Consider the following 26,917-nt stretch of genomic DNA (forward strand, 5'->3'; position numbering starts at 1 on the left):
TGTACGTGGCAATGACCGAGACACGACAAGATGTAACCGTCTCGGTCATCAATCAGCTTACATCGATATTCTTGCTGAGACTCAGAAGTTGTAGAGGTCAAGTTGAAGAGACCTTCGGTCATGTCACCGCTAGAATCCAAGGTAACGCCGTCATGCGGCCAGGACACGCAAGACTCGATTGAAGAAACTAGGACAACGGTCTTGGGTTCGGAGGTCGAGATACTGGCTGGCCCAGCCTTTGCATACTGCTATCGTCAACATACATGTAGCTTCGTTTCAATCCGCCTGCCTTGTCAAATACCATGAGTAATTGTCCCAGTAGTCACCGGCCCCGTTCTAGGCTCGTCATTCCCGTCCGCGAAGTCTTCTGGAATGAGCACTTTTCAGTTCTGAAGAGCAGCGTCTGGTTATTCATAAGGAGGTCGCTGGTGACTCTTCGCAGGCTGCGATTGTGGCGCATTTGGTCAAACATTGACGTCTTGCGAGGGTGCCTTTCCATCGAGAGCTTGCTTGCATAGCATTAGCAGCATGGCATGTAGTAGCGGTACTACACATCATGATCGCACTGCTGCGGGATTGAGCAGACTATGGGGACGACTCGATTCAAGGGATACATTTTGTTCCTCAAGGGAGCTTCGGCTGTAGTGATCCCCTCAAAATAGCCCGAGAAGGTCTTCATTCGTCTTCTTCCCACCACCGCCGTTCATCTGTGTCTGCGGCGGCGGAGGTTGATCGTCCATGCTCATTCCTGCAAATCCGTTCATCAAATCTTGGTTGCCACCACTCGACGTGGCTGGGCCTGCATCACCCAGACCCATGAGATCTTCGAAGCCGCCCGATGTGGGAGGCTGCGTGGGTGAGGTAAGAGCTGGACTCTCCACTCTTTGTGGAGTGCCCGCAAGTCCTTCAAGACCAGATGAACCCATTGTGGGTGCCTTTGACAACGATGCAGGAGCGGCACCATCGAAGTCGATGTCGAGGAGGTTTTCGGCGTTGTTTTGTAATTGCGGTGCACTCGTACCAGCAACTGCTGCTGATACGGCTGCTGCCGCAATAGGATTCTCTCTCGCATTCTGTTTGGCTTCTTCGATGGCTTCCTCTTGCAACGCCGAACTACGACCTTGACCGAGGAACGCTGACGGTGGCTTGTGATATACTGATGAAAGCGTCGAGAGGTTTGGTAGCAGCTTGTCCAGTAGAGGCCCTGGAAGTACAGGTATGGTTGAGTTGATCTGTGGTCTTTGCGCAAGCACGATGTTCTTTGCCGCATTGGGATCCGCAGAGAGGAGTCGCCAGTAAACGTATGCGCGATCGCGGACGTCAGGATTGTCATTCTCGGCCGTTGCAGCCTGGAGGACTTTTTGCACCAGGCCTTGCGACTGATCTGGCTTTTTGAGGAAGAGCTTGATCACAGCAGTGAGGATTTGTAGTTGCGTCTGTAGAAGTCAGTAAACATAAGAAACATAGCATTCGGAAACAGCCTCACCTGTGTGAACTCCTCATTGAAGCCATCGACGAAACCTGCCAAGATGTCTCCAGCGTTGGAAATCTTCTCGGCATACTCGCCAACAATCCAGATCAAGCTGCCTCGCGCGTTCGGCTCGTCCAGGTCGTCAATGCACTGACACAAAGTCGGTATTATGCCTTCATAGCCGGGATACTTTCTGAAGATGTCCTTGATGACAACGATGACTTCCTGAACGACGTAGCCGACCTTGCTGTTGATGAGCTCCAGAAGTACGTTCACGGCTTTCTCTGCACAGTCCTCGATCTTGATAGCCACTTGGCCGATGGCACGAATAGCCTTTCGCACAAAGTCCATGTCCACTTCCAACGCGTATTCTTTCAGCTCTGCCAGCAACTGATCCACGTTCTGAGCGTTCGCTATCCGCACCATGATCTCCAGCTTTTGCAGTTTGAGGTATGGAGGATCGTTGTATTTGCAGAAGAACACTCGCATCTCTTTGTCTAGGATGCCGGGCTGTTTCTGGAGCAGGAGATCGATGTTTCGCAATGCAACGTATTGCACCTCGGGCTGACTTGAGACGAGTGTAACAAGAGGCGGAGACATCTTCTTGAGGTATGTGGCGTGGAGTTGCGTGTTTTCGATGTGTTGCATGTGGATGAAGACCGCCTTGACCGCAGCCAAGACGACTGCAGGATTCACATGCTGGAACTGCGGGCTCACTCGCTCGCAGATGTGCTCGGACTCTTTCGTGTCTATAGCTTTGTAGTCGGCCAAAGTCGTCAAGATCGTGATTCGTCCCCATTCTGTACACTCATTCAAAGCAAGCAGCATCTTTTTCAGTGTCTGGGGAGTCACCTGTAAAGCTCGCGTCTCTGGTGAAGTCTCGGTGATCTCAGCCAAAGCGGTCACTGAGTTGGCAACAACCATAGGATTACTGTCGCCAATCATCTCTTGTACTGTCTCCAAAAAGCCGTTCTCGATGCACAGAGTGGGGTTCAGATCAAAGAGCTTGGCCACGCAAAGTGCTGCTGTTTTGCGCACATATGGCGATTCATCCTTCAACGTCTTTCGTAACGGCTCTTCCATGTAATCAACCATCTTTTCCACTCTGATGCATCCCATTGTTCGTATCGCCAGCGCTCGAACGAGGGGATTAGGATCTTCTGAGTCCTGAACGAAGGTGTTGACCGCCAGAATACAGAGGTCTGGATGCGACTTGGCGTAGTTCATCAAGTACAGATATACGAGCTTCTTTTGGTCGAGATCTGGGGTCGCAATATTCTTGAGCACATCGGGAAAGAGGGCTGAGACGTCCTTCCCGAGCGTCATGGACATGATGGTCTTTTGTATCGACTCCTTTCGTTCCCAGGCATATTGTGACACCAGGCCCGCGCGCAGCTCATACGTCTCTCCTTTCCTCGCTGTCCCCAGCGCGCTCCGTAATCTGTTAACCGCCATTTTGAGCTCCTGTGGCCGCCGGTCAAGAGCTGTTGATGTTTGTCATGCACTGAAAGGGCGGCCAAAACGAGGGCGCAGGTGCAGTCGCAATGAAGTCGAGGATAGCAGAAACGGGCGTTGTTGCGGGTTTCGAGACGGCGGGATATTTTCGAGTAGGTGTGAGGTGGAGGGTGCGGTGTTATTGTGGGCAAATGGCGATGCCTGGCACCAAAGTTCCATTGAAGTCGTCGAGGTGTCAGCTCGGGCCACATTTTGCCAAGACCTCCGCCATCCCTCCGTCTCGCTGCTGCCCTGGACCACCAAGTCAACAAAGACATATCCACGAAAGGAGACCCATTAACAGCGTACCGTTGACTGACGGAGATATGGTATTGTCACCAATCTGATCACGATTGCTTCCAGTCCAGCTAACGCCATATCCAGCCTTCCAACCTCCCTAACCTACGACGCCTGTTCGTAGAGGCGCGTACGGAAGTCGAAGAGAGTGCCTATTCTCGAAACGCCGTACGTTCAGACCCATTTGGTACCCAAAATAGGTCCAATTACCTGACAATCTTGTAGTTCTACAATCTGGTTCTCTTCATGTCTTCGGTGGCCATCTTCTCTCTCACAGCCCAGCGAATGAACGGCCAAAGGTGATGCAAATATCTGGCATCCAACTTCTCTCGAACTTGCTCTTGATGGTGACGTTCCAGCATCTTCGGCATTATCGAATCACGATGTCTCATTCCCGATGGTCTTATTCGCCTTACGAGGGGTTTTCATTCTCCTGTCTTCGACTCTGATACAGCGCCGACAGGAAGGACTGTAAGGACCTATCGTCACCCCATGGCGGTTGCATGAAGCCTTGAATCTTGCGACCTGGCCAGGCGCTTTCCTGCTTCGTGGCTACGGCAGGCTCCGACTATGTTCCGGCTTCTCACCGTAACGCTACGATTCCATGTTCGACGTTATATCTAATTACGGGATACGTCCTCATGAAAGCGCGGGCAAGCACGTGGTGTTCGGTTTTCTGGAAACGCTACAATCCTCAACAGATTATTAGCAGTTGAAAGCACCATCCATTGCCGACGTTAGCCGCAGTGAGAGCGACATTATACAAAACGGAAGATTCAACCTGGAAAGGTTGCAAGAAACCCATGCTGCAAATACGACCTCAGGAACAGTGAGCGCCACTTTTCTTTGACAGGACCACGGATCTCAATTACAAGACTCATAACGATATGAGAGGACACCGCAATACAGCGTATGCGGGCCTGAACGCCGAGTCCCGCCTATCTCTACAAACGCGCAGACGCATTCCTGCTCGGCCAGTCACCGCTCAGGACCCGCACGCCATTTCACGCTTAGAAGCTCAGCTAAGCCGTTTAGCGGCTCCACGCATTGTACCACTTCACTTTGTTGATTTCTGATTTCTGATTTCTCACTCTCCCATTCAACCACTGTCGCCGACGACACTGCGAAGCAAAGGGCTGGACATCACTCGCGATGGCGACCACGGCAACCGTCGTAGACGAAGCGCAGCCATTGCTTGGAAACGAGTCGTTGAGATACGATGGCGCCAACGGCAAGAACAGACAGGCGGACATTGTCGACTTTGACCCCGAGGGCGACGAGGAGAACCCAATGGACTGGCCGACGGCATACAAATGGGGAATTGTAGCTCTGTTGGCATTCATGGCTTTCACAGTGTGAGTCAGCTTGTTGCGCCCTTCAAAGCTCGGTACTGACGTTGTCGACAGCACCTTCACATGCATCTCACTTGTGCCCGTGGCCAATGAAATCATCAAGGACATTGGCGGCAAGGAAAACAAGTCGGCCAGTGTTCTACTTGTCACCATTTGGGAGCTTGGCGAAGCTGCAGGACCGCTGTTCATCGCACCCCTGTCAGAAGTGTTTGGTCGATATCCCGTGCTGAACATCGCAAACATCGGCTTCGTCGGCGTGACTCTGATGGCTTCCTTCTCACCGAGCGTGGGTGTCCTCATTGCTGCAAGATTCCTCACTGGCCTGAGTGTATCATCCAACGTCCTGAACCCTGCGATCGTCGGAGATATGTTTATCAGCGAACACAGGGGTGCTGCAATGAGTTGCATCATGGTCTGCCCGCTGCTTGGCGGTGCTTTCGGTCCTGCAATTGCAGGAGCCATCGCAGATAACCTTGGCTGGCGACCCGTCCTATGGATTTGTGCGACAATTGCGGGCGTTTGCGAGCTTCTCCTCCTGACCTGCTTCCGAGAAACCTTCAAAGTCCCCATCCTGCGCCGCCGAGCCGCCAGACTGCGAAAAGAGACCGGAAACGAAAACCTCAAATCTAATTTCGAGATCACAAACCAGAACTCTACAGCTCAGATCTGGGAGTCCATCATGAGGCCAGTGGTCATCTTCGCCAGCTCTGGCGTCCTCCAAGCCATGTCTATCTTCGGCAGCGTCTCATTCACCTTCTTCTACGTGGTGTCCACGACACTGCCGGACATATGCAAGGAGTTCTACGGCCTCAATCCCACGGAAACGGGCTTTGTCTTCATCTCGTCCAGCGTCGGATCACTCATCAGCGTGGTAATTTGCAACCGCCTCCTCGATCGAATATACATCCACCTCCGTGACACACATAAAGGTGTTGGTCTACCCGAATACCGCTTGCCCCTGGTCATCGTCGGCGGTTTCACGATCCCTCTCTGCGCGGCCTTCTACGGCTGGGTGCCCGCGTTGCATCTCCCTCTAACCGCTTGCCTCGCTGCCGTCGCGCTGATGGGGGCAACGGGCATGCTAGGATTCCTGCCCGTCATGTCTTACGTCGTGGATGCCTTTGGACTGTACAGCGCGAGCGCGATGACTGCCATCATCGTTGTAAGGTGTCTGATGGGTACATTCCTGCCCCTCGTTACGCAGCCGCTTGTGGAGAGACTTGGATGGGGTTGGGCGTTTACGGTGCTTGGAGCTTTTACGATGTGCCTTGCGCCGATTCCTGCGCTGGCTATGAGGTATGGGGCGAAATGGAGACAGAGGAGTAGCTATACGAAGGCGGAATGAATGAACACCGATGGGAGGTATGCATAACGAAAGGTTGGCGGTCAAAAGCGTTTTCAGCGGGCGTTCGGCGGTACGTATGAGGTTTATGATAGATATGCTGATAGATGTACATAGTGTGTACATTTGAAAACCTTCAGATCGCCGTCTCCGACTGTGGTGTCAGACCCTCTCTCTCCTGAAACTCGACCATATCAACGAGTCTCCTGTTTGCGACTTTTCACTCCCTCCTCGCGGACCCCTGGCGGGCGATGATCGAAGACAAGGTTGTACCCACCCTTGAGTCTTTCCGGCAACCAACCAGGTCCAATATTGCAGCGAAAAGAACTCGACGACCTGCCGCTAATGAGAAGCAGCGCCAACATCCGTTGAAAGTTACGACAAAAAACGACGGCATCTGAGTTTGCAAAAGTCAGCAAGCAAGCACTCCTTGCGATACAACAATTTCAAACCTCACCAAGGTCCGTCCGCCACCCGATGGAACCTCGCCCCCCGGACATCCCAATTCGCAACGTGTGGACCGAGCCAATTCTGGTCAATGTCGAGTTCCATGCGGTAGGCCATGCGTTGTAGGGGCTCGGTTATGGGCAAGAGGGGAGGGTGTCGATTGGGGCGGCGGAACCAACCTAGAAGGCAGTCAGAAAGCTTGACGGGGAGTGATTGGGTGGGGTTGCGTGCGTTTGATCTTGTCCCACTCGAGGGCTAGCATGATTGAGGCGAAGAGGAAGGCGCAGAGGCCGAAGAGGAGGGTGAAGACAGCGCTAAGCTCCATGGTTGGCGGTACAGGAGAACTTCTGGGCAAGTCCGGTCCCACAGATTGCTTTGGGCAGCTTTGAAAGACGAATGTGGGCGTTGCTGATGGATGTTGAAGCGACACTCAAGGGTGCATACAATCTTCGACCAGGTGGGCTGCAAAGTCCAAAACAAAACCAAAGTCTGGCGAAGTGTTGATTTTGGTCCTTGATTCCGAGCATTTCGAGCCGCGATTTGTATCTTCTGCTCCTCAGACACCCAAGAGAGGCGCAGTACAATCACCGCACAGGCTTGGCAAGCAGGCACGTTGTTCAGGAGCCAAGAGGCAGCACTCCTACGGCTGGCGAATCACTCCTCTTTCCGCGTCCCAAGATTGCCGGCCGTTGGAAGTGCACGACTGTGAGGCTGCGGTCGCTCTCGACGCTAGCGTCGACTTGACGCCGGAGTGCCACACACTGCCGGCGGACGTTGTCGCGAGAGTCGGGGCGGCTGGAGTCTTGGAGGACTCCCTGCGTTTGAGAGTTTGTGACGCGCTGAATTTTCGCACCCTGGTGGGTATGCAGGGTATACGTGCCCTTCGCAACGCTCAGAAGCAAACGCATGCACGTGTTTCAAAGTAGGTGTTTGGAAGTTTTGTTCTTTATCAAAATGCAGCCCCCATTGATGCGTTGTCTTAGGCCATCGGAGCCTTTGTTTTTGCCAAGATGAGATATGTCGCGACTCCGCAATGTCGAAGCAGTGAAGATGGGGTGGATTTTGTGGAGGTTCGCACTAGTAAACTCAAAACTGAGATGAGGTGAATGAATGGGATTTCGTTCATGTCACGGTGTGTTGTGAATGTCTCCACAATGCAGCTTCTAGGCCGCACTCCAGTATCTTATTCTTCTACTCCCTGTGCCTGTATCCCTCGCTGCGACTTACCGCTGTCTATAAACACCGTCACCGGAATCTATTGTCTGGAGTCGAGGTTATTCGTTCGAGACCTAAACGTTGCCTGATGTCGCCATCTGCACTTGGTACAGATCCAGTCTAATTTATTCTCTGTCCGACACATCCATGGATAATCGTTCGATACACGACGGCCAAACAGTCTCAACGAAGGCCCTCCAGCATATGATGGAATGCAGCGCCTCGAACACACCCCATGGAAGCGGCCCACAACGAAGCAGTGGTTATCCACCAAACTGGGGAAGCTTTCTCTGGCCTCGAAGCCCCAGCGATAATACCCCGTGGTCCCCATCTCGGTGCCTACCGAGATTCATATCAGATTGGGCGTGATCAAGTAGTATCGGTTGCTCGAAGTTCGAGCAGGAGGAAGCATACTGGAATCCATACCATCATATATTCGATCGTTGTTATTCGCAGTTTCGCACATGATATGCCTTGAGTCAAATCTATGAGGCCGCTTGGCCCCAAAAGCTGACGAGGATATAACTTACTAGCGCAAACTCAAATCGCAATCAAGTGAATGAATCGTTGCGCCATAGGAGTGTAAGAGAGCTATGTTCGCTTTCCTCTAGGCACTCGCCGTTCCAACTGCTATAGGCTCATCCTTTATTTCGCCTTATGATGATTCTGAATACATGGTACTTACAATACAAGTATGATCGATTAGCTGTACTAAGCCATTTCACGCAAACTTCATCGTGGAAGGTCTGCCGTCGTCAAGTCATCAATCGCTGCCGTCATCGCCGCTGTCGCCAAAGTCGACGAAGCCCTTGGGCAGCCTACGCTTTGGCGGACCATCAGCCTTGTTCTCTTCGGCTTCCTGTTCGCCATCGGCTCCGCTCTTTTTGTCGTCTTCTTCGTCATCGTCATCGCCTTCGCTCTGACCCCAACGCTCGTTGAACTCCTGAGCCGCTTCGATTTCTTCTGCCAGCTCTCGAGTTTCCTTGATTTGCTTTGCCTTCTCGTTGCTGTACCGCCCACTCATGCCGGCGTCGTCGAGCATGCCCTTCAGATGCTTGATCTTCTCTTTTGGCGTCGAACACTTTGCGAGCTCGAGGTGCCACCGCTTGCGGATACCGCATTTGACGAGCCAGCCTTGAAGTCTCTTGATCTCTTCTTCGTCTGGCGAGGTCTCCTTGCCCGATGACTTCGATTTGGTTGCCTTTGATCCTTTGGCAGTAGCTTTGGACTTGGTCTCAGATGATGTAGTCTTCTTTTGGCGCTTCTTCTTTGGTGGTGGGTCATCGATCAACGAAGACATATCGCTCTCGTCGTCGTCTGCCGGCGCAGATTTGCCATTGGCTTTAGGTGCGTCCTCTTCAAGCTTGTCGGGGACATCAGAGAGCTCACTCTCATCCTTGGGTGCGGTATGTCTAGACTTGCTCTCTTGTGGTTCATCATCATCCTCCTCCTCGTCCTTATCTACTGATGGCTTCTGCTCCTCATCTTCGTCATCGCTCTCAACCTTGGCGGTTGACCCTCGCTTCGCAGGCTTCCTCGCAGTCCTCTTCGTTTGCTTCTTCGCTGGCTTCACATCAGACTCCTCGTCATCGTTGTCGAGTTCGGGCTCGGATATGTCGTCTTCAGACTCGACTTTGGTCGCTTTCTTCTGCCGCTTCTTGGTGCTGTTCTCTTCCTCGTCAGACTTTCGCTTCTTCCCAGCCTTCGCCGCAGGCTTTGCCTTCGGTTTGGCCTTTGGCTTTGGTGCGGGTTTCGGAGGCTCCTCTTCTTCGTCCGCATTCTCCTCCTCGTCGGCAGTGTCTTGAATGAGCTTCTTACTCCGGTCCTTCCACTCTGAAGTGTTTTTCAAGAACCCTTTGTCGAGTCCCAACTCTTCCTCTGCACGCGAACGCACCAAATTAATGGTCAACTCTTGCGTCTCGTCTTTGACGAACGCTCTGGTGACGCGTTCCAGGCATCGTTCGATCTCGCTGTCGGCAGGGATGTTGGCGGCGCTGGAGAGCTCGGAGTCAGACATTGTCATCGCGCTCAATCAATGCAGGTTTGCTCAATGTTTGCAGAATGACCCGTCTGCTGTCAACAAAGCAGTGTGCAGCTGGAGATGTTCGGTTGCGCAAGATCGACGCGATGGGCTCGGGAGGGGCCGAACGAAGCGAGCATTTGAGTTTAGGAGAGGATGAACCTTGAGCAGGCACGCCACGACACCTCTGGGGAAGGAGCATAGCATCCAGTGAATTGGAGATAGTCGTTGTCGTTGTCGTCGCCCGCCAGTAACATCCTCCCAAGAGTCACACGCCTTTGCCTTGCCTCTCCCAGTCGCTCGTTGGCCAAGCTGGCGTCCCCGAAGGCTCCTGTCGCAGGCATTTCGTCATTGGAGCGTCGGGTGAGCATCAGAAGAACAAGATCCTTGGAACAGAGTGGAATCCTGGCTTTTCGCCGGGACTTGTTCGCTCGCGCCCACTGAACTGCTGCCACGAGCAGTACCACCTAGAAAGCGGCGGAAAAGTGGCCTGCGTCCTTCTATTTCACATAGATACTTCAGCCCACGCCATCTCCATCCTGCGTATACCACCAACACCACCACTACGCACGCTCCCCGATTCTCTCGCCGAGCCTTGCAGCTGTGACACGCACGGCTCAGACTGCCCAACGCTGCCCACGAGAAACGCATCCGTCTTCACAATCGGTTCTTGGCCAATTGGAAGCGCGCCTCACCATCTCGAGACGTCGCAACTCTTGCACGTGCTGGTCCGGCATCAAGCAGTGTTCGTGCCGCATCACCGTTGTTTGCGCAACGAATCAGGAAAGCGCCAACCCGCGCCTGCGACTTCACTGCGGCAGGTACTACTGAGCTAAATCCAAACCTTCTCTCAGCTGTGAGTTCCTCCTTCTCCCCACCACCATCACATGACGTTCGCATCACAGCGCATGCGAAGAAGAAGCACATCGCCTACGACAAAAACCTCGCTTCTTCAACTGAAAGCACTCGGTATTCTGCTCCAGCAAATCAAACATTCACTGACACCTACAGCAGCACCAGCCACAGCCGGCAATATGCCTGCATTCGACGAGCCCACCACCCCAAAGGGCCGTCTGCTCCTCGTATCGAACCGACTCCCCATCACCATCAAGCGATCAGACGAGGGACACTATGACTTCTCAATGTCTTCAGGCGGCCTGGTTGCCGGACTCTCAGGACTCTCCAAGACGACCAAGTTTCAGTGGTATGGCTGGCCAGGTGTTCAGGTGCCCGAGAACGAGATCTCGCACGTGAAGGGACGACTCTTCGACGAGTACGGTGCTGTGCCGATCTTCATGGACGATGAGCTATCAGACCGTCACTACAACGGCTTTTCCAACAGCATCCTCTGGCCGCTCTTCCACTACCACCCTGGCGAGATCACGTTTGACGAGTCTGCTTGGGATGGTTACGTCGAGGCCAACAGACTTTTCGCCAAGGAGATCGCCAAAGACGTCCAAGACAACGACCTCATCTGGGTCCACGACTACCACCTCATGCTTCTCCCTGCCATGCTTCGAGAAGAACTCAACAAAGAAAGTCCCAACCGCCGCAAGAATGTCAAGTTCGGTTTCTTCCTTCACACGCCATTCCCATCATCCGAGATCTACCGAATTCTACCAGTCCGCAACGAGATCCTCCAAGGTGTCTTGCACTGCGATCTGATCGGCTTCCACACCTACGACTATGCTCGGCATTTCCTTTCATCCTGCGCCCGCATCCTAGGACTGGCCACTACACCAAATGGCGTCGAGTACGAGGGCAAGCTGGTCACTGTTGGTGCATTCCCCATTGGCATCGACCCGGAGAAGTTCTCGCAGGGTATGGAGAAGGACAATGTCATCAAGCGAATTGATACATTGAAGAAGAAGTTCGAGGGCGTCAAGATCATCGTCGGTGTTGACAGGCTCGACTACATCAAAGGCGTTCCTCAGAAGCTGCATGCCCTTGAAGTCTTCCTCACCGAGCACCCCGAATGGATTGGCAAGGTAGTGCTGGTGCAGGTCGCCGTTCCGTCGAGACAAGATGTCGAAGAGTACCAGAACCTCCGCGCCGTCGTCAACGAGCTCGTCGGCAGGATCAACGGCAAGTTCGGCACCATCGAGTTCATGCCCATCCACTTCATGCACAAGTCGGTCAGCTTCGACGAACTCACTGCTCTCTACTCAGTGTCAGACGTCTGCTTGGTCAGCTCCACGAGAGACGGTATGAACCTGGTCTCGTACGAATACATCGCCTGCCAGCAAGATCGCCATGGTGTGCTCATTCTTTCCGAGTTCACCGGCGCCGCACAGTCTCTCAACGGTGCTCTCGTTGTCAATCCATGGAACACCGAGGAGCTGGCTGACTCGATACACGACGCTGTCACCATGGGCGATGAGCAGCGTCTGCTCAACTACCAGAAGCTTGCCAAATACGTCAACAAGTACACTTCGGCCTGGTGGGGCGAGAGCTTCGTGTCAGAGCTCACACGCATCAGCGAGGCAGCCGAGAAGAAGTTGAGGATTCACCGGCAAAGCACCGTCGAACCGGCCGACAGCCAGAGCCGGCCTGAAGGCTTGAGACAGACATTCAGTCAACCTCCCGCTATCGCTAATGGGGTCGAAGACAACCAGGCGAGCAAGAGAGAAGACTTGGATAAGTAAGATAGCGTCCACTCCAGGAGCGATGCATTGTTATCTACTCATTCGAGCGTCTGGAAACGCAATACTAATGTGTTCTTTCTTGAATAGGGATGATGAGCATGAGGAAGACGACGGATTGATGATGAGTGTGCGATCGAGGGCTGACTCTCAGGCTGTGATGTCCGATGATGATCCGATTTCGCAGGACTAGCAGGCCATTCGAGGGAAGGATACTCATTAGGGGATCACATCTGGTGCATGGAAGTGTACTGAAGTGTACGTGTGGTTAAGTCAGGCATCAGCGAAGCAACTTCGGCGTTTGGAGAGGACATCATAGAGTGGCTCAGGCCTCATTCGAGATCGATGGGATGGAGTGCGATGCTGAAGGCATGATCAAGATAGAGTATTTCGAGGAGGCATGGAATAGATTGCTCTACTCTCCTGTGCGTATTCCTTGCTCTATGCTACTTTAGTCTGTGACTTTTCCATCACAACATGGTCATGATCGAGCCACGGTCGGGCTCCATCCCGCGGGGCGTAAGTGCTATATCTCCTGATGCGTGTATCTTGTCAAACTCCCGTATTACTTTGGAAAACCCTCTCAAAGAGTAAATATGGCAGCCTCGTGAGCTAGTTACCCTACTCAAGGTGGAACAAGTGCAACCATGAAATTGCCTCTGCTGATGATTGAAGCTACAACCCCAGCGAGGATGGCACAAGTGCATCGTGTTGTTGGGTATGTGTCCTTCGGCTCGAAGTGGAGCGCCTCATTTTCTAGTTTCTACTGGACTTTGAGAACGACCAGGCGAGCGACCATGGCATGAGTTGGTTGGATGGTCAGGTGGCAAGGGAGATGAATGCCTCGCTCTACTTAGAGTGAATTTCTCAAGTTCGACCTCGTCTTTCCGCTCGAAGTGCTACCGCAGTTTCCCTTCCCTTTTGTGAGGACTGGACGAGCGAGAACATTGCGGGCTCATAGCATTGCTATTGAGCGGTAGGGATGCTGTGGCCTTATGCTGGTTGAGCGCTGCGTAGAGTAAGTTACATTCACATGTAACGTTTGCTGGGACCTGTCACTTGTGGAGTCGGATTTCGACGTTAAGTTAGAGGCTAGAACTGAAGTTGAAGTGATCTGTAGTCTCGAAAGGAAGTGAGCATGCGCCACGGCATGTGATCAACGTTAAGCTTCCTTTTTACTTCTTGGGAAGGCTTACTTATGCTTTCACTACGAGGATCACTTGCGCTTTTACTGTAGCGCTCACTTGTGTGTTTACTTAAGATCTTACTGTTGCTTTCATTCGAGTGCTCACTCTTGATATTAGCGATAACTTTACTTTTACTTCACTTGAAACTTCACATACCAGATTTCCGGATTAGGAAGGAGCGTGAAAGTGAATAGATCTCGGTAACGATTGCGCTGCAGTGCGGTTATTCACCTGCCTACTTGCTCAGCTTTTCATTTGTGACAAAGTTCCGTCAGTAGTGTGCTGCGCTTGCGCTACGATTGCGTCGTTCGTGGTGAAGTTCTTCGACTGACGATGCAATCATGCATGACAGGCTACTTAAGAATTCCCACCACCTTCCGCGCTCCAACTTCGAACAAGACACACCACACACCTTGCAGCGCCTGCACATCCTCGCACCGCACCGCAAGACCAAGATGCAGTACCCTCACCTCCTCGACCTCCCGCTGGAGGTGTACGAGAACATCTGCCGCCGCACCACCGCCCGCGGTCTGAGAAGCCTCCGTCAATCCAGTCGCGATCTCCACCAGATGACCGAGGGCGTGTTCATCGAACGCCACTTCAGTGCTATGGAAGTCAATCTGTCGCAGGAGAAACTCGAGTATCTGGATCGGGTGTCCCTGACCGCCAAGTACGCCGGCGAGGTTCGCGCCATCATCATCGAGCCGAGGAGGTTGAAGGGATACGATATACCAGTCAGCTCTGAGTGCTTGAAGAAGATCGAGAACAGCTGGAACTTCAGCAACCAGGGTGGGGATGTCACGATGCTTGCCCGTATCCTGCCGCGTCTGGCCAACCTCGAGCGTATCCAGGTCGCCCATTACCTCGACCCTCGTTACTTCGAGAACCACCGTCTGAGGCCTTTGCGTTGCGACACGACCGGCTATGTCGTCCGTGAGAAGTCCACGGCTCTCTCATACGCCTTCTCCGTCGTCGACCGTGCGATGCAGAGAGCTGGTCCGACTGGCATCAAGACCCTCCGTGCAGGTGCTCGCCCGAGCGCCGGACAGCGCAACTCAATCGGCCATCTCAGCCTCGAGCGGCCACTGCCCACACCTGTCTTCGCTACCCTCGAGCACATCCACCTCGTCCTTGAGATCACCCCTGGCACCTTTGGCGGCAGCGGCCAGACACTCCTCTCCGACTTCCTCGCTCAAGCTCCCAACCTCAAGTCCCTCCGCCTCGAGTTCTGGGGCTCCAGCGGCGAGTGGCTCTCCACCACCCTCAACAACCTCACCTTTCCTCAACTCGAAACCCTCCACCTTGAAGGTAAGTTCAACCAATGACAGCCCCTTGAAACATCCAAAGACCACGGCTGACTCCCTCCTCCCAGCCGCCCGAAACCTCCACGCCCCCCAACTCCGCGCCTTCCTCTCACGCCACGCCTCCGCCCTCCAAGCCCTCTCCGTCGTCAACCTCACCTTCGCCAACAACGACCTCCTCTCCACCTTCCCCCTCATCTTCAAGATCCCACACCTCCACCTCCACGCCATCCGCCTCCAGCAGATCGCCGCCCGACACATCGGCCTCCTCCTCTTCGACGCCCAAGGCGTCATCACCACCTGCGAAGCCTGCAAGCAAGACCTCGACGCGAACTGGCGCTTCGTGCCCGGTCCGCTGTGTCCACGCGGCAATTTCGAGGTCACCGAGGGCGAGCTGGAGGCTGCTCGGAAGCTGCAGGAAGCGTTGGGCCAGATGACGGTCTTGCCGTGGTCTGTGCTTTGAGTAGTGAGGTCCATATTCCGGGTTTGGGTATTAACGGCGTTCTTGGCGATCAGAAGCGGAGCGAAGGTAACCTGTTGTCACGTGCGGGGTTTCTGGATATCAGCAGAGCGCGAGCAGAGCGCAAATGGGTTGTGTACGTTAGCATGGGCGTTGCGGAGATAGTCGACGTACCGTTCACAGACCGATTGTTCTCTCTCGTGTGATTAGTGCTTGACAAAACTGAGCAGGAGAGTTCGCGGGTGGTGAAGCGTGTTGAATGCTTTCATTTGGGTACAGCTTGCCTTCAACGTGCCCTCATTTGATGGCAAGGCAGGTATCGTACTGCTCTTTCTTCTTTGGGTGGTGGTCTTCGTCAAAGCGCTTTCCTTCAATTTTGACTTCACTTTATTCTTCGCTTTCGCTTGAGTCCCACATCACTTCTCCCTTCACTTCCATCAACAGCTTGACCGCCCAAATCATCATCTGGATTCATTTTCACGTCACTTCATCGTCAGCTCCCGCCGACCTGCTGAACTCTTGCCGCCCTGGCGATTTGAAACGACTCCCACTCCCGCTCCACCGAATCCCTCACCCACGGTATCGCTTGGTTCGAACGCCTTTCATCCCCAACTTATCACATTTAGATTTTATTTGCGAGGCGGCGTAGCTGGCGGCATACATGGCGGGCAAAGGTTGTACATCTGCTGCAGGAAAACTCGCGGGCGCCAGCGCTATGAAGCTGATGCGGACAGGTTGCTCTCTTCCTGCCTTTCGGCCTTCTCCTTGCCTATCGTCTCTTCCTTTTTCTCATCCTTTTTTTCTTCATTCTTCGCCGCTAAGCCATTATTCAGAACCTCAGTCGCCACCCAGCCCATCCTGCGAAATGCTGTCGGTGGCTCCTGGCCTCGGACCGGAGTTTCAGGTCCAGGTAAGATCTCCCTCATCAAAGTGTTCACATCGTTGCCGGCGTCTTTGGCGTCTTGCCACTGCCGCGGGTATCCCAAACTGACTTCTTCGAATCGCACGCCGTCTATCCAGTCGGTTCTCCTCACATGGAGATGGCCAGTCACTACTACTTTGGCATTGAAGCGCGTGTGCCAGTCATGCGTTTCCTTGGTGCCACACCATAGGCTGAAGCGGGGTACTCGAGGGATGAAGACTGTGTCCTCTCTCAACGGCCAGTGATTAATTATTATCAGCGGCAACCCAGACTCTGCGGCCTTTTCGAGCTTGGCCTCGGCTTCTGATACCAGACGAGTGCACCATGCGTCTCGGGTGGCGTACGGATCCGGATGCAGCAGCTTCTCATCAGTGGCCTGAATGCCTTCCTCCATCGCCCACTCCAACGCCTTCTCCCGGGGGATGTGCTCTGGCCTGAAGCTGTAGTCATACAGCGTGAATATGGGGCATATCAGAGCTTTCTCCTGCTTGCCTTCCGCCGAAGTGTACGTCCAGGTCATATAATCATCCTCGGGAGTTAGTACACCATAGTGGCGAGCGACCTTTATACACGCCTTGTACTTGGCTTCGCCCTTGAGCTTCCGTTCTTCTTCCCGTATATTCGGCGCAGAAGAAGTGTACAACTCATGGTTTCCTGGCACCCAGAAGACATGCTTGAACCGCCGGACTGCTTTCCGAAAGGCGATCTGGAGGTGCTCGATGCTCTCGCCCACTGTCCAAGTCAGCGGTCATTGGCACTTCACCGCATCAAAAGCACGAAAGCATACCATCGCCTGCCAAAATGAGACCGTCCTCACTCCTGTGCTTGAGTTTGGCCCACTCCTCACGATTGCTCTTGAATGACAGGTGGATGTCAGCAATGGCCCAAAGCCGCATCTTGGGCGCAGCACCGCGACGAGACAACGACGCTCTTTCAAGACAAGCAAAACAAAAATATTATCAAGCGACCATTTTCGGCAGGTGGGAATGGTAGTTGTGTCGGGTTGGTGTGCCTTGTGCCCACCACCGCTGCTGTGGTGAACATCGGACGTCGCGGAGAGCGAAAAGTCTACGAAAGCGCGGGCCAGACATGACCGTTTCCCCTTCCTGCGGCTGGCCCAGCTTTGTGAGGGATCGATCTGTCTGTTCCACGAGCAAAGCTAAATCGAGGCAGCTTGGCACGACGACCACCACCAACATTCTCACAGAAACGACGCTCGCTAGGTGGGTGTTGTGCAGCAGCAGCGTGTGGGAAAATGTGACCTCCCGTGTCTTCTAATACGCGCCCAGTCATCGTGCTGCGTCGCGCAACACGAAGCAGAGGCATCGGTGGCGTGAAAGAAACGCCGATGCCCTTGCGTCTGCTCTGTGCTCCGCTCTTCCTTCTTTCGTGGCAGCGGCTCGGGCTCATCCGCCTACTGGCTGGCACCAAAGACGCCACGAAAACCCTCCGACGAGCTGCGCCCCCGACAATAAGCGCGGCCGGATTCGCGTGGCGCATGTTGAGAGTTTGCGGGTGTACCTGCCAGGAGAAATCACAACAGAGCCTTGTAGATGAGATGTGAGAGGAGAGGGACATCTGGCTTGGCTCTTGGGGGGGGAGAAGAGAGAAAGTGGTTCTTATTCACTCCGTCTGTCGACCACGCAATATCCCCGTGGAGCAGAGGTCCAGAACCATTGAGCGACTCGGCTACCTACCGTTCTAAGAAAAGAAGGAACGTGCGCTTGGGTGAACGCGACAGCAACGTCAGCCAATCAAGCGAGTGAATGACAGAAGTGGAGCCTGGGCACTGCTGGCAGCCGACCCTCGACGCCTCACAGCTCAAACAGAACTTCGACTCTCGTATCCTCTTCGTCAGCGTTGCATTCGACTTAGCGACGACCTGTCTATATCCATATCTATCTTGTTGGAAGCGTCATTCTTGTACACTCGTTTTGTTGGACCTATGACACCGTATTCTTATCCCGACCTTTCTTTGTGGATCTTGCAACAGGGGCCCCTTTACGCCAAGTTCTATCTCGAAACACCGAACACACGTCTGGAACATCCTGTGAGCGACCAAGTTCTAGGAAGCGATCGTCGCTCCTTCCTCTCTGTACAACACGACGGTCTTTTGTATTTGCATGTTGGAGTAGCACCTGCAACACCCACTCGCCTGGACCAGCGCACGCCCGAATCCCCCGGGCGGAAGCCTACCTCACGCGACCATGCGGTCAACCTTTCGCTACCTCCCTTTGGTCCTGCTCAGCTCGCTGCCGGCCAGCGTGTTGGGCGGCGACATCCTCAGCACGAATGGCTTCTCCATGTGCTCGACAGACCCTACGATCAAAGTTCAGACGCTCAATGTGGAGTATAATCGGCAGACGAGGAGGGTCACATTTGATGTTGCTGGGAGCAGCTCAGAAGAGCAGAAAGTTATCTTGAATCTGGTGGTGAGCGCGTATGGGAAGGATGTTTATACCAAGGAGATCAATCCTTGTGAGGCGTCGGAGGAGTACAATATTGATAATATGTGTCCGAGTATGTTGCGGTCACAATTGGACATGTGGATGAGTATGCGCTGACTTGGATATGCAGTACCTGCCGGAACCTACTCGTCGAAAGGCGAGCAAACGATCCCGGAGAAGTACGCCGACCAAATACCTGCGATTGCGTTCAACATCCCCGATCTCGACGGCTTGGTGAAGCTGGAAGTCAAGAGCGCCGACGGTGGTAAAGATCTGGCATGTATACAATCGAGCGTATCGAATGGACACACCTTCCAGATGAAGTCGGTCTCGTACGCTGCCGCCGGAATGGCAGCTGCGGCTCTGGGGCTCTCTGCTGTCACTGCGCTGGCATCTGCTGGTGCTCCTGGTGCCAGCACTCCTTCGCCTACCTTTGGCGAGGTCATTGGATGGTTCCAGACCATGGCTACCAGTGGAATGCTGAGCGTGCAGTACCCGAAGGTCTACCAGAGCTTCTCGACGAACTTTGCATTCTCCACAGGTCTTGTGCCTTGGGGATCGATGCAAGAGGCTATCGATAATTTCCGGCAAAGGACTGGCGGGAACTTGACGGACAACAGCTGGCAATACCTGCGGAATAATGCGACGCTCGTGTTCGATGATGGTCAGACCAATTCAAGTTTGAGCAAGCGCGCACTGGACACGGCTGTGCTTTTCATACGCGATGGGACTACGGTCAACGTGAACGGGACAGAACAGGACGTCGGTGGAGATTCCAGCGGCAACAGCACCTCTTCGTCCGACAGCCAAAGCAAAGACCAGCACTTCGTGAGCGGAATCCAGGCCTACGTGGAGCAGCTTTCTATTCCTCAGGCCAACACCTTCATGACGATTCTCCTGGTCTGGGCAATCGTCGTCGCAGCTATTATCGTCCTCATCCTCCTCGCAAAGGCCATTCTAGAAGCCTGGGCCATGTTCGGCAAACTTCCCAAGGGTCTCGAATCCTGGCGAAAGCGATACTGGTGGAGAATGGCCAAGGCGATTGTCAACCTCATCCTTCTGCTTTACGGCGTCTGGACCCTTTACTGTGTTTACCAATTCACGAATGGCGACTCTTGGGCGGCTAAGGTCCTCGCAGGTGTGACCCTCGGTGCCTTTACCCTAGTTCTGGCTGGTTTCACGTACAAAATCTGGAGCATGGCGCACAAGTACAAGAAGATGGAGGGCGCCCCGGATAAGCTTTACGAGGACAAGGAGGTCTGGATCAAGTACAGCTTGTTCTACGACAATTACAAGAAGAGCTACTGGTGGATCTTCGTGCCCGCGATCGTGTACATGTTCGCGCGAGGCTGCATCATCGCCGGCGCAAACGGCCATGGCATGGTCCAAGCTGCGGGTCAACTCATCGTCGAAGCCCTCATGCTCGCTCTGCTACTTTGGACCCGCCCTTACCAGCGCCGCTCCGGCAAGTGGATCAACATCACTATCCAGACAGTACGCGTCATCTCCGTCGTCTGCGTCCTCGTCTTCGTCGAGGAGCTCGGCCTCAGCCAAACGACCAAGACCGTCACCGGCGTCGTCCTCATCGTCGTGCAATGCGTCCTCACAGGCATCCTCGCCATCCTCATCGCCACCAACGCCATCATCACCTGCATCAAGGAGAACCCCCACACGCGGAAACGCCGCGAAGCCGCCAAGATGAACCGCGACCTCGACAACCTCACCCCCCTCGACGCGAGGAACAGCCTCCTCATGGACCCCATGGTGCAGAAAGACGGCGCAGACACCTCGTACAAAGCACCACTCGTATCAGCATCTCCCTTCGCAGACCAAAGAGGACGCTACGATCCCGTGCACACGAGATCAGACTCCCCTGGTCGGTACCACGACGAGGAACATCTCGTTTCCCACGCGGCGCCTTTCCACACCCGCGATCACTCGCGGGATCCGTCGGCTCATTCGAGGAGTCCGAGCGTGGAGTCGAGGCAGCCGCAGTTGCCGGATTTGAATTTTGGGAGGGCGTATTAAAAACGACCTTCGCCCCTGGTTTCTGTTGTCGAGGAGTTTTTTTAGCGTGTTGTTGTTGTGCAGAGAAAGCATTTTACTACTGTTTAGGGGGGACAGAGGAAAGGAGTTCATGGGCGAAAAGATCTATCATCATCATCAGACCCCCCGGCCTGTTTGCCTAACCCGCGCAGAGCAAGGAAAGGAGGGGGTTTCGAGTCACGGCTGTCTGCTATTTTTCTGTTGTTTGTTGTTCTCTTCGGCCAAGTGTTCATAGATGATTGTGTTGAGACAAAGTATATCCCTGTAATAAATGAAGTGATTGAGGAAGAAGAGACGAAAGACAAATATCTCACCTGTATCAGTTACACGGCGTCCCGTTTGGTGGGAGAGTGCGATCCTGCCTGCCCTCTCCAAAGATTGGGGCTGTCAGTGAGTGAATGAATGAGTCGCAGGGGTCCACTTCGTATGTTATAGAGGAGAACAGAAAGAAATTTTCATTATTGTTCCCACCTCGAAAAACAGGCTATGGTTCAAGCAGAGATATCATAAACCCGCTCAAAAAAACACCCTCAATGCACCCGTCCACCCATCATCACCACCCAGCGACCAGCGCCATCTTCCCCATCCCACCCACCGCCAAATCACTCATCCAACTCCCCCTCCCCATCATCCTCCCCATCCCCCTCCCCTTCAACCTCCTCCTCCTCCTTAACAACCGCAACTTTCAAATCCTTACACGTCGAATAAACCCTCAGCCCCAACACACACAACGCATTCCAGGGGTCATCGCCGAAAATCCCTCCGTTGCCGTTGCCGCTGCGTTTTCGTTTGTCTGAGCCGCCTCCTGCGCTACCGGGGGAGGGCAGGGTGGTTTCGAAGTCGGAGGAGAAGAGGGGTGGGTCGCTTTGGGGAAGTGTTAGTTGGGTGTGGTGGGAGGGGGAGGGGGAAGGGAAGGGGGAACGTTACATTTCTGGATCCCAGTCGAAGTCGTCGTCTGCGAGCTCGGAGATGGGGGAGACGGGGGAGTCGGTGTCGGAGTCGAGGGGGGAGATGGGGGATTTGGCTGTGGTTGTGGTGTTGAGGGTGAGGGCGGAGAGTCTGCTTGAGAGGTCGGGTTTTGGGGGTTGGGGTTCTTGGTTGGGGGCGTCGTTGGAGGAGGTGTTGGGTTGTTCGTCTTGTGTAGTCGAAGGCGGATCTTCCACGGCAGGCTTGGTGTCTTCTTCGTTCGTCTCGGTTTGGACGTCAGCGTCAGCCTTGTCCACTTCCACGGGCTCTTCGCTAAGTGGGACGGATTTGGCGTCCTGCTCGCTGCTCTCGACACTAGGAGGCTGCGCTTCGGTCGACCCAGCTTCTGCGCGATTGGCTTCTCCTCTCGCACCATCGCGCTGCTTTCGACTCTCCTCTTTCTCTCGCCTCTTCGCCTCAAAAGCCTTCCTCTTCTCCTTCATAGCATCGCTGACCCGCTTCTTCCTCTGCCTCGCCCGCTCTCGTTCCTGCTTGTTTAAACCTCGGATCTTCTTCATGCTGCTCAACTGCTTCTCACGCTTTTCCTCTTTCTTCTCCTTCTTCAGCCTCTCCTCCATTCCTTTCAAGTCACCCTTCGATTGAGCGTAATCGAATCGCCGGCCGACATGTAGCAACTTCTCCTTGCGAGAGTCTGCGCATTTGAATATCACTTCTTCCGCTGTCGAGGCGGCGTTGGCGCGGACGGCGGTGACTTTGAATACGACTCGGTATGCTCCTGGCTCGAGGTCGACTTCGGCGGAGACGGACCGCGTGTAGACTGTATCTGCGCCGCTGCTGTGCATTGAGCGGACGATATAGTGCGAGTCGTCTTCGACTTTGTAGAGGCGGAAGTGGAGGCTGTAGATGTAGCGGCCTCCTAACCCATGATAGAAGCGGTCATCAGGCTGGCAGAGGACGATTACGACGGGGCCTTGTTCCGTGACGGTGAACTGGAAGTGTGTGTCTAGGTAGTCGACCGTCCAGGGTACTTGGACACAGGTCCATTGTTGGCTGACGGACCAGTTCTCGTCGAAGAGGCGGACGCGGTTGATTCTGGCGAAGTGCTTGAGGAAGTCTTTGTAGCTGATCCAGAAGACGCCGTCGTCGCCGAACGTATCTACAGAGAATTAGTTCATGGTCTTCATGTTCCAGAGAAGGCTTCTCACGTTTCAATTTGGTCATCATCTCAGGAGTCCACAGCTTCGATCCATCAGACCAATCGCCCTCCCATTCCGTATCGCCCCAAGGGTTGCGAATCTTGAGAAGTCGAAGATCGCCCTCCTCCCAAGCCTCAAGCACGGCGTATGCATGGCCGCCAATAAAGCCCTTCTTATCCCCTTGCTGGCTTCCTCCACCGAAGAGATATCTCTTGTTGACGTTCAAGAGCTGCTCTTTCCAGAATTTGTCCTTGTCCATGATGTCTTCTGGATTGAGAGACACCGCGACTCCACCCGTCAAGTCTTCGGTGCCCTCTGATGCGTAGCCACCCTCTATTGCTGCGTAGTCGCCATGGGCTTTGGCGTATGCCTTCTCAATCAATGGGAGCCAGGTCTCGTTCGATTTGCAGTGGCCAAAGTATAGTGCCGTCCCTCCTTTTTGAAGCACGTCCTTGAGCTTTTCGTCGTCGTAGGCGATTTTGGAACCTAGCTTCTTTTCACTGCCAAATGTCAGCATGGAATACAGGCAAAAGAGCCGAAACGATTGGCTCTTCGAAAGATACTCACACATCCCAGTCTCTGACAACATTTAAGTCGTCATCGTCGCCAACTCGAAGGAAGAGTTTGTCGTCTTCGAATGTCAGTAATCCATGGCCTTTGAACGAGCACACAAAGCTCATACTCACCGATGACCTCGTGTATCCACTCGCCGTCTCTGTGGAATACAAACCCGTATACTCCAACTTTCTCGTTTTTGGCCACGCACAGCTTGTCAACTAGTTCCTGTCCTTTCGCCGCAATGGCCATGCACGCAGCTTTCATTTGGTCAGTGCATTCGGAGTAAGACCACCATCGATCGCTTCATACCCAGGAACCAGCAGTCGCCATTGCTTCCTTGATGGACATCCGTAGCGTCTGCGCCATCGATGAAGAATTGTGGCTTTTCGAAGATGTCCTCTACTCGCTTGACCCAAGGCGGAGGATCTTCATCATCTGCAGGCATTGAGTACTCGTTGGCCACTCCAAATCACCACCTTTGACCTACCGACTGCACTGGGGCTTTGCAGAGACACCTTCGTCAGCATGTACTTACAACCCCGCTATGGTACTACTCACTATCGGCCATTCAGACTTTGCAGGCAGTTGGGGCCACCTTCCAGATCAAAGTCCCTATCACGATACTTCTCATTCAGTCGTTCGCATTCTGCAACGATTGCCTGGACTTTGGCTTTGCACTGAGCCGCAGCCTCCTCCCAAGACCGAGCCGCATTCTCCTTGACTGCCAGTCCACCTTCTGGCGACTTCTCCACGGCCTTTCTCTCCGCTACTGTTGCTCTCGCTGACCTCGAAAGCTTCTTCGCTCTCTTCGGCTCTACAGCCAAGAACTTTTCCCATGGTGCGTAGAACTCATCGTTGCGTTTGACGCCCGGGAGAGGGACATTGTCTAGTATAGAGGTATCCGGTGGAGCAGGCTGGTCGGCGACGATCTTGATGGGAAAGGGCGTAGGTCCTGGAGCTGGCTCTGGATCTGCTCTTTCCCTCAGGCGATAGAAGCCCGACTTCATGGTGTGATTGATGCTGTTTCTTGTGCGGCATGTGGTTCTAGCGACGAGAAGGAAAGAAAAGATGCCGGACTCACGAAAATAGACACATGTACCAGGAGCTTTTAATATCAGACGACCACCTTGCAGCTCAAGAATGACCAACCCCGGTCATCGCAGACGCCACTGTACACGGCCAGGCGGCCCTCGAGCGCTACTGGACGCATGAGGCTGGACACCACAGGCAGAAAAGAGGCCGCCACCGGTTTGCTAGGCACGGAGCCAGTCGCTGGTGGCAGATACGCTGTGGAACAGGCGTGATCAGACACGACCGGTGAGGCCCCCAAAGTACGCGGGCGTCCTGCAGCTTGTGGCCGCCGTTGACTTGACACGCCTTGCTTGCTTGGTGTTGATGGCGGGTGTGGTGCTCGTCAGCTGCTGCTGAGAGAAAGCTCCAGCACGCCATCCCGAATTTGGAGCTCCAGTTCTGTGCGGCTGAGGAGGTGTAACAAACATCACGCGTCTCAGCTCTATCTGTTCTGCAAAGTACCTCATCCTTTACTTTTATAAGGCTCTGTTCATCGGGTTGTGATAAACTCCAACAAGGCTGTGGTTTTCGCGACTCCTGGACCGGGCGGCATACCAAGCCTTCAGAACGATGAGGAGCGATTGGTCGAGGAGCAAATGGGAAGAGCAGACTATCGAGAGGCCGGATCGATAAATGAGGAATATATTCGGTGCTGTGAAGGGGCGCCGTGAACAATGATTATACAAAAGTCTGGGATGCAGCAAAGTGCATGCCCAGTGTGTGGGCTACCTCCCCATACGACAGTCACCCAGTCGGCGATCTTCAAACAGAGGCTCGACGGGACTGTCTGCTGTTTCCCCTCGAAATGGTGCAAATGACAAATGTGACCAAGATGGCAAGATTGAGCGCCAAGAGGACTGACATGTACTGCAGTATAGCCTTATGTGGGATGCGCTGGAGACAGTCATGGAACTTATATGATCCATGCCGAGCACTGCTGTCCAAGAGCAGCTATACCACCAAAACACCCTTATCCTTCAGCGCCTGACACTTCGGTCCCAAAGTCGTATCCAATTGGTTGTCAGAGACATCCAAAACATCCAGCTCCAAAGCGCAGAGCTCTTCCGGCACAGTACCCGTCAATTTGTTTCCCAAGAACAAGACCTCCTTCAAACCCTCGATGTTTGCGAAGCTTGCTGGAATGGACCCTTCGAACTTGTTGTTCGCCAGGGTGATGTACAAGGTGCTGATGTTACCAGCCTCGGGAATCTTGCCGCTGAAGTTGTTGTCGTTCAGAAAGATGGTGTCCATGTCTGTCTTGGTGAAGAGATCATCGGGCAACTCGCCTTGGAGTTCGTTGAAACGAAGATCGAGGAAGGTGAGTGGGGCAGAAAGAACGCTTAGAGGGAAGTTGCCGGTAAGGTGGTTGTTGCTGAGGTCCAACTCGAAGAGATATTCCAGCCTCGACACGTCTGGGACTGTACCAGTAAAATCGTTGCTATTGGCATGGAAGAACGTAAGATCGAGAAGCTTGTCGAGGAGGTCTTTCACTCGTAGATTGGCGCCGAGGTTGTAGCCATTGAAGTCGATGCCGGCTACTGCTTGGTAGCCGTCTGGGTGCTCTGCGCAGGTAATGCCCTTCCAGCTGCAGACATCGGTGCCAGTCCAGGATTCGATGATGCCTTGAGGATCAGATGTCACAGTCTCGCCGAACTTCTTCAGAGTTGCCGCGTCTCTGGCGAGATTGTCCCAGGTGGCTCGTGGAGTTGGACCTGCGGTGACTAGGCCAGAGGAGAGAAGTGAAGAAATGAGAGTCTTGAAAACGAATGGACCCATCTTGACCGGTGGGAGGGTAACGAATGTTAGACCGAGAACCGCTAAGACAAGGTAAGTATGGAGAATAACGTTGGCAACTACCTTTCTTTAAGTACTCTTGAGCGTCAAGTTGTTCCCTTGCATACCTACCGTAACACCGGCTAGCTCGTGAGTATACTTAGTCCATGATCAAGCTCAAGAGTAAGCCGTAGTACTGTAAGATTAATTCTAGAATGTCAAGCGCGAGACGTGCCGAGGACGGGGCGAGAGTTCTATCATTTGAGTGAATAGCGTGGCAGATGATGCTGTATAGGCGGTTGATGATCTTGAGCTGTTCAGGTGACAATCCCGTGCGAGATAGACTGTTCGATTAGGTAGCTCTGTACGCTGTGTTGTGGGGATGTGGACTCGTGCTGGTGATACAATAGTGAGAGTTCTGATCGACGTCTATCGAGGCTCTCTTGTTGACACTAGTCCATCGGTTCAGCTTAGTCGAGGCATCATAACGGTTTCTCTACGGCATAATGGTGACCGTAATGAGCAGCACAAGGATTCGCGTCGCCGACGAACAACAGCAAAATCGGGATCGCACTGTCACATTGCAGCGTGCCACTTCGTGCTGCTCGTCAGACCAGAGCCCTTGTAGAATTCCTCATCGCTTGATAGGGGTCCAAAGACGTGGAGACGACCAACAAAAAGGCATCAAGTCGACATCCAGACCTTGAAGAAGGGGTGGCCTGACCATTTTACGCCAAGGGACAGGGTTT

The 26,917-nt window shown here is 53.7% G+C and overlaps 9 protein-coding genes across 9 annotated transcripts; 4 read left to right on the top strand and 5 right to left on the bottom strand.

Moving 5' to 3' along the window:
* Positions 1-653: 653 nt before the first annotated feature.
* On the bottom strand, positions 654-2,926 carry M409DRAFT_61818 (uncharacterized protein; the record flags this gene model as incomplete). The annotated part of the gene is made up of 2 exons (XM_033814890.1): positions 654-1,436; positions 1,487-2,926. The coding sequence occupies 2 exons, from the start codon at positions 2,924-2,926 to the stop codon at positions 654-656; spliced, it is 2,223 nt and encodes a 740-aa protein (XP_033674267.1).
* Positions 2,927-4,414: 1,488 nt separating this feature from the next.
* Positions 4,415-5,959, top strand: M409DRAFT_61819 (uncharacterized protein; the record flags this gene model as incomplete). The annotated part of the gene is made up of 2 exons (XM_033814891.1): positions 4,415-4,617; positions 4,669-5,959. 2 exons carry the CDS (start codon positions 4,415-4,417, stop codon positions 5,957-5,959), a joined length of 1,494 nt encoding a protein of 497 aa, XP_033674268.1.
* Positions 5,960-8,381: 2,422 nt separating this feature from the next.
* M409DRAFT_15665 (uncharacterized protein) lies at positions 8,382-9,635 on the bottom strand (the record flags this gene model as incomplete). The annotated part of the gene is made up of 1 exon (XM_033803290.1): positions 8,382-9,635. One exon carries the CDS (start codon positions 9,633-9,635, stop codon positions 8,382-8,384), a length of 1,254 nt encoding a protein of 417 aa, XP_033674269.1.
* A 1,037-nt stretch (positions 9,636-10,672) lies between these two features.
* On the top strand, positions 10,673-12,283 carry M409DRAFT_61820 (glycosyltransferase family 20 protein; the record flags this gene model as incomplete). Its single annotated transcript, XM_033814892.1, has 1 exon — positions 10,673-12,283. The coding sequence occupies one exon, from the start codon at positions 10,673-10,675 to the stop codon at positions 12,281-12,283; it is 1,611 nt and encodes a 536-aa protein (XP_033674270.1).
* A 1,525-nt stretch (positions 12,284-13,808) lies between these two features.
* Positions 13,809-15,231, top strand: M409DRAFT_48367 (uncharacterized protein; the record flags this gene model as incomplete). The annotated part of the gene is made up of 2 exons (XM_033810916.1): positions 13,809-14,775; positions 14,840-15,231. 2 exons carry the CDS (start codon positions 13,809-13,811, stop codon positions 15,229-15,231), a joined length of 1,359 nt encoding a protein of 452 aa, XP_033674271.1.
* Positions 15,232-15,941: 710 nt separating this feature from the next.
* M409DRAFT_15668 (uncharacterized protein) lies at positions 15,942-17,046 on the bottom strand (the record flags this gene model as incomplete). The annotated part of the gene is made up of 2 exons (XM_033803291.1): positions 15,942-16,882; positions 16,938-17,046. The coding sequence occupies 2 exons, from the start codon at positions 17,044-17,046 to the stop codon at positions 15,942-15,944; spliced, it is 1,050 nt and encodes a 349-aa protein (XP_033674272.1).
* A 1,311-nt stretch (positions 17,047-18,357) lies between these two features.
* Positions 18,358-20,625, top strand: M409DRAFT_61822 (uncharacterized protein; the record flags this gene model as incomplete). The annotated part of the gene is made up of 2 exons (XM_033814893.1): positions 18,358-18,670; positions 18,728-20,625. 2 exons carry the CDS (start codon positions 18,358-18,360, stop codon positions 20,623-20,625), a joined length of 2,211 nt encoding a protein of 736 aa, XP_033674273.1.
* Positions 20,626-21,245: 620 nt separating this feature from the next.
* Positions 21,246-24,331, bottom strand: M409DRAFT_61823 (uncharacterized protein; the record flags this gene model as incomplete). The annotated part of the gene is made up of 9 exons (XM_033814894.1): positions 21,246-21,507; positions 21,571-21,865; positions 21,983-22,726; positions 22,776-23,266; positions 23,334-23,397; positions 23,453-23,581; positions 23,634-23,775; positions 23,816-23,819; positions 23,883-24,331. The coding sequence occupies 9 exons, from the start codon at positions 24,329-24,331 to the stop codon at positions 21,246-21,248; spliced, it is 2,580 nt and encodes an 859-aa protein (XP_033674274.1).
* Positions 24,332-25,346: 1,015 nt separating this feature from the next.
* On the bottom strand, positions 25,347-26,171 carry M409DRAFT_48371 (uncharacterized protein; the record flags this gene model as incomplete). The annotated part of the gene is made up of 1 exon (XM_033810917.1): positions 25,347-26,171. The coding sequence occupies one exon, from the start codon at positions 26,169-26,171 to the stop codon at positions 25,347-25,349; it is 825 nt and encodes a 274-aa protein (XP_033674275.1).
* Between the last annotated feature and the right edge of the window lie 746 nt (positions 26,172-26,917).

The sequence above is a fragment of the Zasmidium cellare genome (assembly GCF_010093935.1).
Source record: "Zasmidium cellare ATCC 36951 unplaced genomic scaffold M409scaffold_1, whole genome shotgun sequence".
In the NCBI taxonomy this organism is placed as follows: domain Eukaryota; kingdom Fungi; phylum Ascomycota; class Dothideomycetes; order Mycosphaerellales; family Mycosphaerellaceae; genus Zasmidium; species Zasmidium cellare.